Source organism: Gekko japonicus, unplaced genomic scaffold, assembly GCF_001447785.1.
Source record: "Gekko japonicus isolate JY-2015 unplaced genomic scaffold, Gekko_japonicus_V1.1 scaffold176, whole genome shotgun sequence".
NCBI lineage: Eukaryota > Metazoa > Chordata > Lepidosauria > Squamata > Gekkonidae > Gekko > Gekko japonicus.
The window spans coordinates 452843-473357 of NW_015160840.1; the positions used below are offsets into that span (position 1 = coordinate 452843).

The 20515-nt window shown below is 44.9% G+C and overlaps 1 protein-coding gene across 1 annotated transcript in view; it reads left to right on the forward strand.

Moving 5' to 3' along the window:
* The first annotated feature begins 203 nt into the window (after nt 1-203).
* ITGA1 (integrin subunit alpha 1) overlaps nt 204-20515 on the forward strand; it is a 72457-nt gene continuing 52145 nt past the window's right edge. Inside the window, exons 1-8 of the mRNA XM_015418993.1 lie at nt 204-207; nt 2069-2189; nt 2414-2526; nt 4692-4780; nt 8950-9064; nt 14914-15041; nt 18658-18806; nt 20003-20153. Coding sequence (XP_015274479.1) covers nt 204-207; nt 2069-2189; nt 2414-2526; nt 4692-4780; nt 8950-9064; nt 14914-15041; nt 18658-18806; nt 20003-20153 — 870 coding nt within the window. The remainder of the gene's footprint in view (nt 208-2068; nt 2190-2413; nt 2527-4691; nt 4781-8949; nt 9065-14913; nt 15042-18657; nt 18807-20002; nt 20154-20515) is intronic.

Sequence of the window (20515 nt, forward strand, 5' to 3'; positions counted from 1 at the left end):
ACCGCGATTCGGCAGGGGACACATACTTCTTCCCAGGACCATTCCCGCATGGAAAACAGACGCGCTGCACCATGCCGTCACCAGGAAGTTATGCCGGGTGACGCTCTGGCAATGGGGCTGGAAACTCTATGGTACCATTGAGTTTCCAGCCCCATTGTCAGAGCATCACCCAGCGTCACTTCCTGGTGACGGCATGGTGCGGCATGGGTGCGTTATAGGGAGGAATGTTCTGGCTGGGGATCATATGTCCCCCGCCGAATCGTGGTAAGTACTTGGTAACCCTAATTACCTCTCTGCTCAAACCTCTTCTCAGGAATATTGAGGAATTAAAATGATTTTTAAGGCAATTAATTTCTCAGGGCTGCTGACTCATTAGACCAAGCTGAGCGGGCTTTGTTCTTCACTGCCTTTTCCATACATTTATCTGGAAATTAAATTTCTCCTGATTCTGATGATGGAGTTGCATGGATTCTTTTTAACAGGAGCATTGTAGGACAATATGTTAGGCCAATGACCCCCCAACAGGGTGGCTCGAAAAGGCAAAGTACCTGCCAGTATGTAGCCTGTTGCCCATTTGCTTCTTGAGTCTGGAAATAAAACTCAAAGGGTCTTGAATGGAACAGGAAAAAATTGAAAACTTGTACTTGCTACCAGTTTAGTGTAGTGGTTAGGTGTGGACTCTGATCTGGAAGAAGTGGGTTTGATTTCCCACTCCTCCACATGCAGCTGCTGGTGTGACCTTGGGTCCATCAGAGTTCTCTCAGAGCTACTTTCTCACAAGCAGTCCTCGAAAGTACTCTCTCAGCCCCACCCACCTCACATGGTGTCTGTTGTGGGGAGGAGAAGGGAAAGGAGATTGTAAGCCACTCTGAGAGTCCTTCAGGTAGTGAAGGATGGGGTATAAATCCAATCTCCTCCCTCTTCTTCTACCAGCTGAATGACAAGCAATGTATTTTGGATGAAACGTCTGCCCTTGACCCATTTCAGTCTGGCCTCAGGCCAAACTCTGGATCTGAAACAGCATTTTTGACCTTGGTGGATGATCCCTGGCAGCAAGTGGATAAGGGAAATGTATCACTGTTGTTCAGTCTATCAAACACATTTGGTAAGGCTGACAACAATATTCTGAACTGTGCTACTATAATCTCCATACTGGACTACTGTAACACAATTGTAATGCTGTAATACATGTGGCTGCCTTTGAGAGGGCATCTCAGAACTTTCAATTGGTACAAAATACAATAGTGAGACTCCTGTCTGTGGTCAACTATTTGGAATGTACAACTCCAGTGCTGAGTCAGTTGCACTGATTACCTGGTTGATTCTCAGCCCTCATACTTGATGAACTGCATCTTCCAGTATATCTCCGTGCTTCTGTTCTGGAGTTGGGTCTTGTAAACCCATTCCCCTGTGATCATGGTGGAGTTGCACTGAGGGCATTGATTTCTGCTGGACGGGGATGAGTACCCTGGCAGTGAGCCCTGCTCTGTCAAAGGACAAACTAGAAGTGCCGGCAGAGTTACTTAGATCTACTTTTACTTGATGAAAGACACACAGACTAGCTTCAATTCATTAGCCTGGCTGGAGAAGATTATATGGAAAACTAAGATACAGACAGTCTAAAACCAGAGACTGAATCTTCCAGATTCCACTCCGTATGTTTGCCTTAAAGACAAGCATTATCTTCTACAGCTGTGTTGTTTCAGTTCTGGACATTAAATTAGCTTTGCCCTTCTTCTAAGGAGCTCATTGTAACATTCATTGACGAATTCCCCCAATTTACACTCACAACAGCCCTTTGAAATTATTTAGACTGAGGGATACTGACTAAACCAAGTTCACCTAGGAAGTTCCATAACTGAGTAGAGATTTTTAAACCCCATGTCTCCATTGTCCAAATTCAGTAGAGTAGTTATGTTAAAGTGGCCGCAGGCAGCTGCTAACTTAGCCAAGAAGATACTTGCTGACAAAATACTCTTTGTTTTTTGCTTTGAAAAAATCTAATTTGTCCTGGTTCCTTTTTGACCCAGGAATTCATATTCTGGTATATGTGTCTTCTTTTAATCAGGTCTACTGCATCTGGCTCTGCAATTCAATGTGGATGTGAAAGACACTATGACCTTCAGTGGCCCTGTGGAGGATATGTTTGGATATACTGTTCAGCAGTTTGAAAATGAAGAAGGAAAATGGTGAGGTGTTTTTTTTTATGATTATCTTCCCAATCCACTCCAGTCCCCATGTAAACTTTTCCCGTTTTCTGTTATAGTCTGTTGTGCTCTATTATCAATTTTCTATATATATTCAGATTTAAGCAACTGACTACATTTAACTTTAAAATACCAATTTTAACTTACATAGAGTAAAAACTCTGTGCTGTATTGAGAAGATGAGTGTGGTTATTTTCATTTTCCAGGGTGCTGATTGGTTCTCCTTTAGCTGGTCAACCCCAGAACCGAACAGGAGATGTCTACAAATGCCGTGTGGGAAAGAACCATGGTTCGCCATGCATAAAACTGAACCTACCATGTAAGACAGTAAACACCTTAGCAGAAATTCAGAGCAGGCCCTGGAAAGAGCTGGTTAAGGGTATTTTCTTCACGGTTCTCACTTCACACATGATGTTTTAATCTCGATGTAAAAATATTTGGCTTCGATACTGCCTAGAGTTTCAGCAGGAATAAGGTGAGGAGATTTCTGCTGATTCCCCCCTCCTGTGGGAAACCTCTGATTCCCCCAAGCTATTCCTGGGGAGTACCCAGTTCCCCAGGAGCATTGTAGGATGCTTTTTGGGTTGCTGTGGGAGCCATGTTTTAAATGTGTTATGGGTGTTTATTCTGTTGTTAGAGCACAGGCATTGCCATTCAGGCTGGTTCACATATTTAAGGTCTTCTTATTTCCCTCCCACAAGTTGGCATACTTGACCACATGGAGAAATAGTCAAGTGAGCAAGGGGGACACATGGAGAGCACTAGAGCAATTCCTGCAATGTGGCAGCTGAGATCACCCAGAAACACCTTTGCCACTGCCCAGGTCTAACACAAAACCTTCCCCATATGCCAGTTTGGTGTAGTGGTTAGGAGCATGGACTCTAATCTGGGAGAAATGGGTTTGATTCCCCACTCCTCCACATGCAGCTGCTGGTGTGACCTTGGGTCAGTCATAAGTTCTTTCAGAGCTGTTCTCAAGAGAGCTCTCTCAGCCCCACCTACCTCACAGGGTGTCTGTTGTGGGGAGGGGAAGGGAAAGGAGATTGTAAGCCACTCTGAGACTCCTTCGAGTAGTGTAGGGCAGGGTATAAATCAAATCACTTCTTCTTCATCATCATCTGTGTCCAGGGTCCTCTTCTCTTTGTTTAAAGCACGAGTCTAAGGGGAATATCAGATTCCTCCCTCTGGTTTGGGTGGAAGGGGAACCTCCACAGGCCAGCTACGTTCTTCTAATGGCCTTTGTCTTATGGTGACCACAGCCTTTTTCTGTGGTAGGCCCAGCGTGTATGCAGCAGAGGGCATCTTTACGCATTGCATTTAGAAAGGCATGTGAGACTATTTAAGTCAGAGGGTATTTGGTGCATTTGCAGAGTTGGCTGCATTTTAATCGAAGAATAGATTCTTTTGAACTATGGTGCTGGAGAAGACTCTTGAGAGTCCCTTGGACTGCAAGGAGATCAAATCAGTCAATCCTAAAAGAAATCAACCCTGACTGTTCCCTGGAAGGCCAGATAATGAAACTGAAGCTCAAATACTTTGGCCACCAAATGAGAATGGAGCACTCACTGGAGAAGACCCTGATGCTGGGAAAGATTGGAGGTCAAAGAAGACGGGGATGGCAAAGGATGAGATGGCTAAACAGTGTCATCGATGCAACAAACATGAAATTGAGCCAACTTCAGAGGACGGCGGAAGACAGGAGGGCCTGGCGGGATCTGGTCCATGGGGTTGTGAAGAGTCGGACTCGACTGTGAGACTGAACAACAACAATTGGCTTAATCTGTGTATTAGTTTTGTTTGTTTTGTTTTGGGGTTTTTTTTGCATCCTTGCAAATGGTTATTGTATTGTTAGCTACCTTGAGTCTAAGGAGTTAAGGTGGGATGTGAATATTTAAAATAAATAAATAGATTCAAGGGAGGAAGTGATTTCCTGCAAGCCTCCAGGGTCCCTCCCCTATCGGCAGTAACCTGCTTCTGCCTTCTTTCAAACCATTTTGGCAACAAAGGCATCCGCATGCAGGATGCACACTTCACTAATAGGGAGAGCAATGTGGATGTGCATCCTTTCCCATAATTATTTCACCTTTTCCTCACTGCAAAATGGTTTACACTGCTGATACGTTGATATCACATAAAATATTTTACTACTAGGAATATCAAATCACATAGAATGTTAATGTTTTGTCTTATTAGCAAGTTTTGTGACTGCTTATCTCCCGTTGTCATTGAACTGCTGTTGTGACATCCTCTGAGGGTCATGAAAAATATGTGAACCGGCATCCCAGACAAAATATCTGGGATGGATGGAAGCCAGGCTGTTGTCTTGTTCATTGGCACTCTAATCAAGGGGGAGCACAGAATGGAAAGGGAAACAGAAGCAAACTGCATTTTTATATCAGAGATGGGATGTTCTGGTTTAGAGAAACCACTGTGTGATTTAACATTTTGTTTTCCCCACACTTAAAAATGTTGATCTATTTATAGATGACACATCCATTCCTCAAGTTACAGAAGTAAAGGAGAACATGACCCTTGGGACGACTTTAGTGACAAATCCCAAAGGAGGATTCTTGGTGAGAAAATAAGTAGTTTCTACAAATATAGTTAGTTAGTTGGTTTATTTAAGGTTTAGTAGCCCATAGGCCATACACCATTTTAAAAAAAGAAAAAAAAGAAATATAATATTATATTATATACAAATATAAAGAAAGCTTAAGAACATAAGACAAGCCAATGTTGGATCAGGCCAATGGCCCATCCAGTTTAACACTCTGTCACACAGTGGCTAAAAATATCAGGTGCCATCAGGAGGTCCACCAGTGGGGCCAGCTTATAATTATAAATAAAATTTACAAGAGGGGGACCTGCAAGGACTTGGGGCGGAAGGGACTCCCCATTTTTCCTGTGTGCCATCAGCTCCCTCACCCTGCTTACCCTCGAAGTGTCCTCCTTCTTTTTCCCCTCAGCAGGGTATAATGGACCTCAGTAGGCTGATTTCATGCACAGTGCTTTCAATGCACTTTAGCAATTGTTTGCAACTGGGTTTTCCCGTGTGAAACAGCAGAATCCACTTGCAAATGATGGCTGAAGTGCATTGAAAGTGTGTGAAAGCAATCACCAGATAGGTGCCTCACCATCTATTCTCATTATTATTGGGATAATCCAAAGTGCTGGCCCGGGGGGGGGGGCAGTGAATTGTTCTGGTGGGATTGCACTGATTTAAATGATAGCCATGGCTGCCCCCATTGTGTGGATTTCACTATCAGTATTGGGGGGGGGCAGTCATTGGTTATTTGACATAGTGATATAAGAAAATAAGATCTTCCTTTCTTAAAAAAGGAATACAGACGATCAAGATCCATGTTCCTGGGAAGTGCTTTATTTTCTAGTCAGGTATTCAGGGACTAGAAGTTGGGGGTTTTATATATATAAAATGGCCCCTACATGAATGATTGAGTTCTATACTTTGGTTAGTATTAGTATGATGTATGATCTACTAGTATGATGAACTTCACAGCTGTACAGTACATAATGTCAGGCACAGCATTATATAAACATTCATTGTTCTACAAACTATGTTATACTGCTCCTTCTAAAGGGCAACTTGACTCTTCTGTCCTAATCAGAAGGGCAACAAAAGGAGGCCACCCACAAACAAGATAGGCATTTCTCCACACTTGGGCCCAGATATGCAGATAAATATTAATTTGTCAACTAAAAAATCACCAACCACCCCTGTCCCCTAATAGAACACCCCATAGAGGACTGAGCATGCTCAGTGCCCTCCAGATAGGGTTGCCAGATCTGGGTTGGGAAATACCTAGAGATTTGGGGATGGGAGCCTGGGGAGGGCGGGGTTTGTGGAGGGGTGGGAACGCAGCAGTATATAATGGCATAGAGTCCACCCTTTAAAGCAGCCATTTTCTCCAGGGGTTGTATATCAAAAATGAGAGCTCACGGGAGGAGATTGTATAAATATAAAGACACTCCCCAGAGTCCCCACAAAGGGCTCAGTTGAGCGTAGTTAAGCATAATTTAAAGCAGGAAGAAAAGGATACAAAAGAGAAGGGCATCTCCAAGCCCTGTCCACCACAGGCTCTACCTCCAGCTCTCCAGGAATTCCCCCAGCCCTGATTTGCAACCCTTACAAACAGTTTATAACAGGGGTCGTTTCGTAGAAAAAGAGCTAGGGGAACTCATTAGCATAACTCATTAGCATATGCCACACCCCCTGACATCACCAGAAGTGTGTCATAAGGCCACACACCCCGCCCCCAACGGTCCTGGCCGCAGGGAGTACAAGGAAGCCCCGCGAAGGCCCTCCCTGGCCCCAGGCAGGCAGGGGTGGGGAGAGGCAGGGAGGAAGCAACTTACACTCCCTCTTCTCCTGCCTCCTCCTGGCTGAATGAGGGCCAGAAGTGGGGTGGCCGGAAGCAGGGGGTGGGGCTTCATCATGTGCCCCGCCCCCCGTACCTCACCCGAGGGAACTGCGATCCCCCGCGATCCCCCCCGAAATGACCTCTGCTGAAGTGCATTGAAAGTGTGTGAAAGCAATCACCAGATAGGTGCCTCACCATCTATTCTCATTATTATTGGGATAATCCAAAGTGCTGGCCCGGGGGGGGGGGCAGTGAATTGTTCTGGTGGGATTGCACTGATTTAAATGATAGCCATGGCTGCCCCCATTGTGTGGATTTCACTATCAGTATTGGGGGGGGGCAGTCATTGGTTATTTGACATAGTGATATAAGAAAATAAGATCTTCCTTTCTTAAAAAAGGAATACAGACGATCAAGATCCATGTTCCTGGGAAGTGCTTTATTTTCTAGTCAGGTATTCAGGGACTAGAAGTTGGGGGTTTTATATATATAAAATGGCCCCTACATGAATGATTGAGTTCTATACTTTGGTTAGTATTAGTATGATGTATGATCTACTAGTATGATGAACTTCACAGCTGTACAGTACATAATGTCAGGCACAGCATTATATAAACATTCATTGTTCTACAAACTATGTTATACTGCTCCTTCTAAAGGGCAACTTGACTCTTCTGTCCTAATCAGAAGGGCAACAAAAGGAGGCCACCCACAAACAAGATAGGCATTTCTCCACACTTGGGCCCAGATATGCAGATAAATATTAATTTGTCAACTAAAAAATCACCAACCACCCCTGTCCCCTAATAGAACACCCCATAGAGGACTGAGCATGCTCAGTGCCCTCCAGATAGGGTTGCCAGATCTGGGTTGGGAAATACCTAGAGATTTGGGGATGGGAGCCTGGGGAGGGCGGGGTTTGTGGAGGGGTGGGAACGCAGCAGTATATAATGGCATAGAGTCCACCCTTTAAAGCAGCCATTTTCTCCAGGGGTTGTATATCAAAAATGAGAGCTCACGGGAGGAGATTGTATAAATATAAAGACACTCCCCAGAGTCCCCACAAAGGGCTCAGTTGAGCGTAGTTAAGCATAATTTAAAGCAGGAAGAAAAGGATACAAAAGAGAAGGGCATCTCCAAGCCCTGTCCACCACAGGCTCTACCTCCAGCTCTCCAGGAATTCCCCCAGCCCTGATTTGCAACCCTTACAAACAGTTTATAACAGGGGTCGTTTCGTAGAAAAAGAGCTAGGGGAACTCATTAGCATAACTCATTAGCATATGCCACACCCCCTGACATCACCAGAAGTGTGTCATAAGGCCACACACCCCGCCCCCAACGGTCCTGGCCGCAGGCGCCGGCCTTGCAGCTCCACTGCCGAGCCCCATGAGGGGCCCGGTGGTGGACCTTCAAGGCCAGCGGGAGTGCAAGGAAGCCCCGCGAAGGCCCTCCCTGGCCCCAGGCAGGCAGGGGTGGGGAGAGGCAGGGAGGAAGCAACTTACACTCCCTCTTCTCCTGCCTCCTCCTGGCTGAATGAGGGCCAGAAGTGGGGTGGCCGGAAGCAGGGGGTGGGGCTTCATCATGTGCCCCGCCCCCCGTACCTCACCCGGGGGAACTGCGATCCCCCGCGATCCCCCCGAAATGACCTCTGGTTTATAATATCCTGGAAAGGAAATTAGTTTTCACATAATCTAAGTTTGTGAGTTGTGAGAGTGGGAACTTCCCAGTTGTTTTCCTTACCCATTTTACCCTCATGACACAAGGCACATAGAGCTTTTTTATTCTTTACAGGGTCCCAGCTTGTACATATTACATATAAAATAGATGTATTAAAATCTGGGTTTTTTTCCCTCTTATGTCTTGAAAGCATTTTTAAATTTTCCTTACAATGGGAAAACCTTGATGAAAATTTGGAAGCGCTGTCAGGAGCTAGACAGAAATGTCTTTGGGGGCCCAATCTGGCTTGCAGGCCGCCAGCAAAGTTGCAGTTAGGTAATTTGGGGCTCTGATCTAAATGCTATTATGGGCACCACCCTTTAGTTGGAAGTTATTCTTCAAATGTGATATCACAGCTGCTTTTGGGGGGCCCAAACTGTGTCTGTATCTCTGCTCCAAAGTCTGGGTTGGACTGCATCGCTGGTGAAAGTTGGCTAACCCTCATCAAATGACAAAGATCTCTGTACCACAACATAACAACTTCCCCAAATGTGACATCGCTTTGATGTGTCATATGTTTCACATTGCTCTTTTATGCTTCAGCACGAATATGGTTAGTCATCGTAAAAAAAAAATTAGATGGAATTATTATAACATTCCAAAATGCTTAATTATTTAAACTGTAACATTTTTTCCCCTTATTGAAGGCATGTGGGCCTCTGTATGCTTACAAATGTGGACGTTTGCATTACACAACCGGCATCTGCTCTAACGTCAGCTCCACTTTTACAGTTGTAAACTCTCTTGCCCCATCTGTGAAAGGTATGTGCAGAAAAGGTTTGCTCTTGTATGTGTTGAAAGTACTGAGCCTTGAGAAAGGCAGATGTATACACAGAGGCATACAAAAAGTGTAAGCTATTCATCAAGGCTACTAGCATGGCCAAGTTAAGTAAATGTTATCATTGTCGGTATATAACCTAACTGCTTACTATCTTTGGAATTCATTTTCTCATAAACAGAGTTTGGGATGCTATGCCATGAGCTAATATCCATGATAAAAATAATCTCCAGGCAGTGATCTAGTGCAATCCTAAACATAGTTGGACCCTTTCAAGTCCCTTGAAGTCCTTTGGCTTAGAATGGTGTAACTCAGTGATCCCCAACCTCTTTGAGCCTGTGGGCACTTTTGGAATTCTGACACAGGGGGGTGGGCACAACCATTTCCATTCCATTTCTTTATTAGTGCTCATAGACCAACAGGTCATAAGCAAAACAGAGAAGAGGGAAAAATACAGTAATATACAGGCAAACAAGGGGGTAAACAGAAAAGTACAGAAATATGAGTTTAAAAATTACATTAAAAAGTAATGCCATTAAATGCCATAGACAAAATTTTTGCAACTGCGAGAGTTACATTTGGGTCAGTATCAGGTAATAGTTTAGCTACAATCTCTTGCTTTGCAGCAGGGCTCCATTTTTGGATGTAAACAGTAATACAGTTGTCATGGGCAGTGTTGTCTTTGTTGCAATCAATGAAAAAAATGCCAAATGGTATCTAAACTCCTGTATTTGCAGTCTCAAAGCTGCTCTGATAATAAAATCCCTAAGAACCTACCTGCTATTTCCCCTCGTGGCAAGACATTTAGTCTTGCCTTACAGAATAGTATTCTGCAAGTGAAGACCCACAAGAAATGTGGGATGCTTACACCATTCCTCACACCCTTGCTTCCTCTCCTCTCCCCTGACCTCTTTCATACTCTTTTTCCCTTCTGTCCCCCCATTTCTTACTCTCTCTCTCTCTCTCCTCCATGCATGTTACTTCCTCTCTCTTTCTGACCCATCATCATTCTCTTTGTTTTTCTGCCTCCCCACCTCATCACTCTTTCTCTCTTTCTTCCCCTCACCCCATCTCTCTCTCTTTCTGCCCCCATCACTTTTCCAGCCTCCTGCCTGCTTCCTCCCCACCCTGCACAGCAGTGGCAGTGGTGGCAGTACTCCCAGCCACCCACCTGCTTCCTCTCCCCCCACAGAAGCAGTGGCAGTGCTCTGGGAATCACAATGGATCTCCCAGCTACAGAAATCAATTCACCTTAGGGCTGCTAGCTCCAGGTTGGGAAATTCCTGGAGATTTGGGGGTGAAGCCCTGGGACAGTGAGACTTGGGGAGGCGAGCAGCCTCAGCAGGGCATAATGCTGAAACTCAACCCTCCAAAGCAGCCATTTGATCCAGGGTAACTGATCTCTGTCACCTGGACAACAGTTGTAGTTCTGAGTGATCTCCAGCCCTCACCTGGAGGCTGGCAATGGTAGTTCTTGTGAAGGAAATGGCCAATTTGGAGGATGGAGTCTATATACCACTACCAGTCTGAAGTTCCTCCCCTCCTCAAACCCCACCCTCCCCAGGCTCCACCTCTCAAATGTGCAGAAATTTCCCAACCTGGAGTTGGCAATGCAATTTCCTTCCAACTGCCAGCCTACCTTTATCTGCCTTCAGCTTTCCATCTCCACCCCCCTGCCCCACAGCCTCTACCTAGGAAAATTACAGTCCCTTCACAGTGGGGACCAAAGCAGCTGACGTTATTCTTGCCTCCTTTTTATCTGCACAACAACCCTGTGAGGTTGGTTATGCTGAAAGTATGTGACTGGTCCAAAATCACCCAGTCAGCTTCCACCATAAGTTGGGGATCTAAACCTGGGACTCGCAGACCCTAATCTGAAGCCCTGTTTACATCACACTGGCTTTCATACTGATAAATAGTACCAAGCAGCTGGGCCTACTTGAGTCATGCAAATCAGGTGGTATCAAGTCACCCAGAGGATGCTGCCTAGGGATGTCAGCCTCCAGGTGGGACCTCATCTCCATACTACAGAGATAACTTCCCATGGAGAACATGGATGCTTTGGAGGGTGGACTCTATGGCACTGTACTTCACTGAGGTTCCTGTCTTCCCCAGAGTCCAGCCCCAAATCTCCAGGAGGATCTGGCAACATTCCCCCCCTCCCATCCCCTGCCAGTGGCCAGGGGGGACCTAGCAACCCTAGACTGCTGCCAGGCCTAGGGTCCGCAACCTCCAAGTGGGGCCTAGAGACTGAACTCTAGACAGCAGAGATTTGTCTCCCTGGAGAAAATGGCTGCTTTGGAGGGTGGACTCTGTGACATTATACCCAGCTGAGGCCTCTCCCTTCCCCAAACCAAGCCCTCCTTAGAGTCCACCACAAAACTTCTGGGAATTCCCCAGCCTGGCACTGACAACCCTTGTCAGGCCTGGCCCCAAGGCCCCCTCCCTGAAAGGCAAAAATAGGCCTTGAAAGGCCTCCCCCTGCCTTTTACTGACAGAGCCAGTTAGAAGCCTCCGCCCCCTGAATGTTCTAATCTCTCACCATTCCTCAAGTAAATCCCTGCAGAGGCCATTTCAAAAGGTATTGGGGGGGATTCTCCCTGAGGGCTCCCCCCCCTTTTTGGATTTTTCTGCAGACCCAGAAAGTCCCGAGTCTGTAGAAAAAGCTGTTGGGGGAGAGTGAACCCTCTGTTGGCAGAAATAAGTATCAGCACAGGGGGTAAAAGCTTGGCTATTAGATATATAGATATTTGGGAACTGTAAAAACATACAGTGAACTGATAAAGTCTTTGGGGTTGAAAGACCCAAATAATATAGGGAAAATACCTTTCAAGCTCTACAGCCAGTGTTTCATTTATCGAAGTGTAACAAGCTAAATTTAATAAGTTTACCTGCAGAGGATATTCCATTGGATTAAAAAGCTCAAAGGAGAAGCACAACTTCTGTAGCCTGTCATCCACTAATTTTAGCCTTGAGCATCATTAGTCAGATGGTGCAGATAGCACCCCTCTAGAGAATTTTTAAAAAATCAGTCTGAAGAGGAATGTTGCTATTCAAGCTTTGGCTCAGAAAATTCCAAACGAATGGCTGGACCAAAGATACTTGTTGGCAGATTGGACAATGAGCACAGAAAAAAAAAGTTAAACAAGAGTCATACTTATTGTTAACCTTGGCTATGGTCAACGGCAGTTCCCCCGGGTGAGGTGCGGGGGCGGGGCACACAACGAAGCCCCGCCCCTGCTTCCGGCCGCCCTGCTTCCGGCCCTCATTCAGCCAGGAGGAGGCAGGAGAAGAGGAGGGGTAAGTTGCTTCCTCCCCGCCTCTCCCCACCCCTGCCTGCCTGGGGCCAGGGAGGGCCTTGGCGGGGCTTCCTCGCACTCCCGCCGGCCTTGCAGGTCCACCGCCGGGCCCCTGATGTCAGGGGGTGTGGCATATGCTAATGAGTTATGCTAATGAGTTCCCCTAGCTCTTTTTCTACGAAACGACCCCTGGTCAATGGTACACCATATAGTAATGAAGGAATTACCTTAGCCTGAAAAGCCCGAATAGCAGCTGGTACATAATTATCTCCTGCGGTCCGAAAGAATCTTAGGAGAGCTGACAAGTCTACTGATGCTAACTTCTTAGAGACAGTAGTATGACTTGTCCAGGACAAATTGTAAAGAAAAAGGACACCAATACAGCAGAAATTGTTCTCCTGATCAATTGAATGGTAGTTCATAGACCAAGATAAATGGTGTGATGGACCACCTTTATAAAAAACTACACCGGCCCCTGCCACACGGCAGGGAAAAGACGGGGCGAAGCGTGGCTTTTAAATGCCGCACGAAAAAAGAAACGCCCCGGCGGGATCCCACAGATCCCGGTTGCTGCGCTCCGTTGCTCCCCGGCACGATCAGATGCCGGGGAGGAAGACACTAGTCGGAGGGGGAGGCTGCCGTACTGCGCATGCTCGAGCATGCGCAGTACGGCAGGGGGCCAGGGATGCAACGGCGGCAAGACGCGCCGCCGATCCCACGGCCAGGATGAAGTGCCTCAATCGGATGAACCACCGAAGTAGGTAGTTCATCTTTGATGCGCTTCATCGGGGGAAGGGCCGGGTTGGAGGCGGGAGCACGACGCCAGGCAGATGTTGCCGTGGGATCGCGCCCGTCTGATGCGCCTCCAATCCGGCCTGCTCCCGGCCCAAACTGCCTCGTATGAACGGGGCCACCTTTGGTCTTTTGATAGTTGATATCTAAGGGCTGGAGATCTCCCCCTATTACAATTGATCTCTAAGCAACAGAGATCAGTTCACCTAGAGAAAATGGCCACTTTAGAAGGTGGACTCTATGGTATTATACCCTATTGAAGTCCCTCCCCTCCCCAAACCCCACCCTCCTCAGACTCTACCCCCCAAATCTCCAGGTATTTCCCAACCTGGAGCTGGCAACCTTATGTATATGTTTTCTTTTCCTTTCCCAGTTTTGCTTTTCAGGATTATTCCCAAAGTTCCCTTTCTCAGGAAACATGCTTCAGGAACATATGGCTTTGTTCCTTCATCTTTCTAAATTTTGGCTGAAGATGAGTATAAATGAAGCCAGACTGACCATATTTCTTTATTCTGTCTGAGTCATCCCAGGGGGAGGGAGCAAGAGTGGCTGTTTTCTTGACTTAGGACCAATTCAGATGTTTCATATTACCCCCCCTTACGCATGTGAACCATCCTGGTCCTTTCTGCACATGGCAGTGTCCCGTGAGAGCCTGGATGATCTGGACCCAGATCCTGGCTGGGTGAGGACGACTCCAAATATTTAAAAGCCCCAATATAATCACACCTTTTAATGCTTAGCTCATATTTAGTTTGCTTTGGGGAAAGAGTATAAAGAATGTCCTAAATCTTTTAAAAACATTTCAGCTTTCCCTTGTAACATGTGGCTAGGGTAAGGCCCAGATGGGATGTACTTCATCAGTCTTACATATTCCCTTCTCCCATTTGAATGCAAATTCCATCAGAACGGACCACTGTTCATTGTTACATCTGCACTGATATTATGACTGACTATAGTTAACATAAACCCTGATTTGCAAACTAGCTTTTAATCCTGGGTTTATGTTTTTTCTGGACCTTCCTTACTATAGTTATTTAGAACTTTTTGTTCTGAAGTACTTTTTAATACCACACCCACAATCTCCTTGTGGTGTACAAAGGGTGGAGAATTTTGCTTTGGTCAGAAGGTGGAAATGGTTGGATTACAGATGCTTTCCTGTTCCATACTTCTATTTTTGTAGTCATTTTTTAAATGTATATGTGGTTTGACTGACTGCTCTAGGAAGGAAAGGAATTGACCTGCTTTCAGAGTTCCTGCGCAGAATTTTCGCTAGCATCCTTGCATAAACTCCAGGAGAACAGATGGCATTGGTTTGTGGAAGAAAACTCTGAACAATTAATGTTGCACATGCATTGAGGCTGTGGTTCTTAGCATATTTACCTGAATAAGTTTCACTGAGATGTAAAGATGTTTCCTTTCAAGCAAGTACTGTAGTCCCAGTTTAGTGTCAGTTCAAAATACTTCACATAATTATTGTGATGGATATTGGTGTAGTGGTTGATTCCCCACGCCTCCATTTGCAGCTGCTGGATGACCTTGGGCAAGCCATAGTTCTGCCAAAGCTGTTCTTGAAAAGAGCAGTTTCTATCAGAGCTCTCTCAGCCCCACCTACCTCACAAGGTGTCTGTTGTGGGGAGGGGAAGGAGTTTGTAAGCTGCTCTGAGACTCTGAGTGAAGGATGGGGTATAAATCAAATCTCTTCTTCTACTACTTCCTCATAACCCCACAAATTTATGTTGCAGAATGCCAGACTGAGCTGGACCTTGTCATAGTTCTTGATGGCTCTAACAGTATTTACCCTTGGGAGAGTGTGACGTTGTTTCTCAAGCGGCTGCTGCAAAATATGGATATAGGTCCACAACAGACTCAGGTATGTTGAAGCAGAAGCTTTATTCCCCATGCATTGTGATTTCTGAATAAGACAGATGTAACCTCAAGGATATTTACGTTATGGGCATATACATTTCAAAATGCTGGACAGATGGGGAGCTTTCCATATCTTCTTAATTGAATCATATAAAATGTGATGCTATCAAAAGAAACCAGAAAAGCTGCCTGAGACTGAGTCTGCCCATTGGTCCATCAAGGTCAGCATTTCCTACTCTCCCTTGCCAGTAGCTCTCCAGGGTCTCAGGTAGACCTTTCATGGCACCGAATCGTTTTTCATAATGCCCCTGTATAAATCGATGGTACGTCCTCATTTGGAGTACTGTGTACAGTTCTGGTCACCACACCTCAAAAAGGATATCATAGCATTGGAAAAAGTGCAGAAAAGGGCAACTCGAATGATAAAAGGGTTGGAACACTTTCCCTATGAAGAAAGGTTAAAGCACTTGGGGCTCTTTAGCTTGGAGAAACGACGACTGAGGGGTGACATGGTCGAGGTTTATAAGATTATGCATGAGATAGAGCAGGTTGAGAAAGAAGTACTTTTCTCCCTTTCTCACAACACAAGAACTCGTGGGCACTCCATGAAATTGCTGAGCGGTCGGATTAGAACAGATAAAAGGAAGTACTCCTTCACCCAAAGAGTGATTAACACATGGAATTCACTGCCACAGGAGGTGGTGGTGGCTACAAGCATGGACGGCTTCAAGAGGGAACTGGATAAACATATGGAACAGAGGTCCATCAGTGGCTATTATCCACAAGGTATAGATAGGAACTCACAGGCTGGGGCAGGTGATGCACTATCTTGGTGCTTGGGGGGGGGCAACAGTGGGAGGGCTTCTAGTGTCCTGGCCCCACTGGTGGACCTCCTGATGGCACCTGGTATTTTTGGCCACTGTGTGTTGGACTTGATGAGCCATTGGCCTGATCCAACATTGGCTTCTCTTATGTTCTTATGTTATGTTCATTTGGAGATGTCAGGATATCTTTACTGGACACCACTGTATGACTGTGTACAAAAGGAATTCATTACACCATTTTCTTCCTCCACTCCTTCCCTCTGCTTGGTATTATGTAGCCCTCATGTGACTTAAAAAGCATGTCATCTTCAAGGACTTGAACCAGCACCCTCAAGAAGTAGGTACAGCTAATTGTAGGAGTGAAATAATCAGGTCTAGACATAAAATAAAACACTTAGTAAGTCTCATATTAATGTTAGTGTTTCATGGCTTCAGTTTTTTGCACTTGGACAGTTACCATGATATCCTATTAATTTTGATAACAGTGCAGAACATCTGTGCTCTGCTACTCTGAGCACAGCTTTCACATTCTTCAGTTCCAATGACACTGATGACTGGCCATTAAGCAAAGATGTTTGTGCTAAAAGGGATGGGTTGCTGAACCAACCAGGAAGCACTTCTCTAAAAATTTAAAATGCAAAGTGTTCCACCAATAAAATGTAAGACGAGATAAAAAGTGTGGAGGCTATATTGATCTTCAGTATCCAAATGTTATCGGGCTTTTAATGAGAAAGTGATGAATATGCCATATTGGTACATATTATCAATCCTGTGGCTGAGTCCCTAGTCACTAAGGTGAGGCCAACAAGTGGACGGGGAACTTACCAGGAGGCTCTGGGAAAGGGGAGGGAGGTTTGGGGAGAGGGAACTCCAAAGCAAGTTCCAGGTGAGCGGCCGTCACATTTAAAGGGACCATGTTCCTTTTAAATGTTTTCCCTCAATTGGAAATAATGGAAGATGGGGGGGACCTTCTTTTGGGGCTCATATAATTTGACCCACTGGTCCAATTTTTTTTTAAACTTGGTGAGATTTTTGAAAAGAGGCACCAGCATCTATGCTGAAAATTTGGTGTCTCTAAGTAAAAAAAAACCCAGCCCCCCCTTGAGCCCTAGATATCCACGGTTTGATTCTCCATTATACCCTATGGGGACTGGTCTCCATAGGGTATAATGGAGCACCCAGCAGATATCCCCCCCCCTGCTTTCTGGTTGCCCTGAAGTGAGGGGAGGGGCTCCAAACCAGAGGATCCCCTGCCACCAACTGGGGATTGGCAACCCTAAGAGTCTCCCGTAACAGTAAAGCCAATGAAGATGATGGAAATTACTCTCATTCTCCTTTTAGTTTCATATTCCTTTTAAAAGAGAAGTTGGTGGGGGGACTGAGTGCCTTCCTCATTAAGTCTGTGAGGATTGCACACATACACACATTTGTTTTCTGCCAATTTACAATGGAATGGGCAGCTGCCATCCGCTGTGTACATGTAACAAAGTAGAAGTATGTACGCTTATTCATTACAAGAACATATACAATAATAAATAAATATTGTTACCATGTCTGAATAGACTCTTGCACATTAGACATGATTTGTATGAATGTGACCACTACCCAGTCTGGATCCTGATTTCACACTAAAATAGCCAAGTATAAGGCAGAAGCCTTCCATCCATCACCTTTGGTACCTGGGAACTTCTGGCTTGTGTTTTAACACAAATATTAAGGGTCCATTTTGGCAAAGTAACAAGACTTGAATGAGAGAGCACAAGATATGTGGAAACAAGGATAGCTTTTCCTGAATCATAACACTCAAGTGATCAGTATCTTAGAATCTGCCCTGCACTTAGGGTCGCCAGCTTCCAGGTGGTGGCTGGAGATCTCCTCAGATTCCGACTATCTCCAGGTGACAGAGATAAACTCACCTGGAGAAAATGGCCACTTATACCACAGTGAAGTCCCTCCCCTCCCCAGCCCTCAGTCTCATCAGGCTCCGCACTCCCCCAAAATCTCCAGGCATTTCCCAACCCATAGCTGGAAACCCTACCTGCAATGCAGGACTGAGCAGTACAAGGGAACTGGAATTCATTGTACATGGCAGGAACAAATAGGCAGGGTAGAGCATAATACATAACTTTGGAAAGGATTTTATAATCAATTATAAGATATAGAATAGAATAGAATAGAATAGAATAGAATAGAATAGAATAGAATAGAATAGAATAGAATAGAATAGAATAGAATAGAATAGAATAGAATAGAATAGAGAGGATTGGACATCCTGGCCGTGGGAAAGGAAGGAGAATCCAAGTGGGCTCAGAAGAAAGTTTCCTGATTAGCAGGAGGTATGGTGAAGGAAGTTCCATGTCATGGGAACCTCACTAAGTAAAGAAAGAAAAAGAAGTACTGGAGCAAGAGGGTGGCATGCTGGGGCAGTTTAGCAACACACCCAAAACCAGAGGGTTAGAAGTGACTTCCAAGAGTCCAGTCTTGAGTCATGTGAGGGGGGGGGAATAGCTGGAGTCTTTTGATAAGGATGAAACTAATGAGGAATCTTTTATGATGAGGGATCAATTGTGATGTGAGAGACCCTGATTAATTTGCTGAGAGGAGTAGAATGATAGTTGAACATCTCAGTGTTTAAGTAGGTCCAAATCTCTCTGGGCTGTTATCTTCTTTCAGTAAGCTGTAATGCAACCACAGTGCATGTACCCCACTCCATGCATTTCAGACAAAAAGTCTGAAAAGAACTAAAAAAAATCATCCACTAGGAAGGTTATTTAAGCAGCAAAGTATGTCTTTCAGGTTGGAATTGTTCAGTATGGAGAAAACGTAACACATGAATTTAACCTCAACACTTACACGACCACAGAAGATGTGCTTGCTGCAGCAAATGGTATTATTCAGAGAAAAGGTCGTCAAACTATGACAGCTCTTGGAATTGACACAGCAAGGTAGGCCATAAAATATCGTGGAATTAACATCCTATGCTTGACTTACTATATCAGCCACTGTCTTGGATTTTCCCAAGGATGCATATTATTGCAATTCACCAGTTAATTTTCATATCAGTTGATATACTGTGATGCTAACCATGCGTTCATCAGCAATTACATCCTTCTAGGTTCATTGAAGACAGTGGTTTTAGAAAGGTACGACTCCAATTTATCAACATTAATCCTGTCTCAAAAAGGCACCTATGTGGTTTTGGCCATATGCAAATTTATTTAGATTAGTTGATCAAAAGGCACCTGGATAATCAATTCCAATAATTAATTATAGCATTGATTAACAGCCCTATCTGCAAGTATGTGAATGAGACTGGTAAAGACAATTGTGTTGGTTCCAGCCAGGTTTTCCATTGATAAAAAAGGAAGGAAAGGGTCTTCTGTGACCACCAAAAAGGTTATGCTTGGAATCATAGGAGCTGCATGAACAAAGGCCATGTAGGATAGGGGTTGAAGTCAGGAGAACTAGGGAAGACTGAACAAAAAAGCTGGCTAGATCCAACCAAATGTTTGTGTTTACAGAGGTGCTGGCTGGGGAATCCTAGCTTTGTGGTCACATTGTACCACAGGAGGTAATGGTAGATTTCTAACATAACTACTGCTAGCAACTCAAAGAAAGGGGCAGCTCTTCTCTTTGAAACCTTGTATATTGTAAGGAGGTTGGTGGGGTTGTTTGTTTTTGCATCTCATAGAGTTCTCTTGGTGCTCCATAGGTACTAGGAATGGGCAAGAACTACATTTTTGCAGTTCAGTTTGTGGTTCATGGCCAGTTCATGAACCAAACTGACTCCAAGCCACTTAAACCAAACAGCTGAGCAGTGGAGTGCTGTTTTTCATGAAGATCAGAAAGCAGGGGTAAACTGCCACAAACTGCATCAAAATTCATGGAAGTTCATGGCGGTTCTTCAGTTTGCTAACTTCGCTTTGTGAACCACAAACCGGCCAACATTTGTGATGAACTTTAGTTCATCAGTCGGTTTATGCCTATCCCTAATAGGTGCCGTTAGGTTTTATGTTGGCTACACACTATGCTAATGATTATTTTTTACTATTTGTCGCTTATTATTGATTACCATCCTTGGTTCTCAGGAGGTTTGCAGTTTCTTCTTGAGGTTCTTCTTGCTCTTTCTCCGCCTCTTTAGGAAGGAAGCTTTCACAGAAGCTCGTGGTGCACGCAGGGGGGTACAAAAAGTGATGGTGGTTGTGACTGATGGAGAATCTCACGACAACTTTCGATTACAAGAAGTGATTGAGGATTGTGAAAAAGATAACATACAGAGATACTCAATTGCTGTAAGTGAAGTGTTACCAGACTAAGGAAATCCTCATCACCACCACCACACACAGGGCTGTTTCAAATATGATGCACATCAAATATGCCATAGCGAGGTGGAAATGTATGTTTTTTTAAAGAACATCTGGGAAAATTTAAAATTCAGACCCTGAAAAAGTTGTGTTATTTTAGCTGATATAAAACCTTACTGATCCGTTTTACGATGCATTTGTATTTATTTATTTATATCCCACTCTTCTCCCCAGTTTGGACTCAAGGAGGCTTTTAGAACATCCGTTCCCCCTCCTCTGCTTTCCCACAACAGTGAGGCAGGCTAGCCCCACGGTCACCAAGTGAGCTTCCATGTTAGAAATAGGGATGC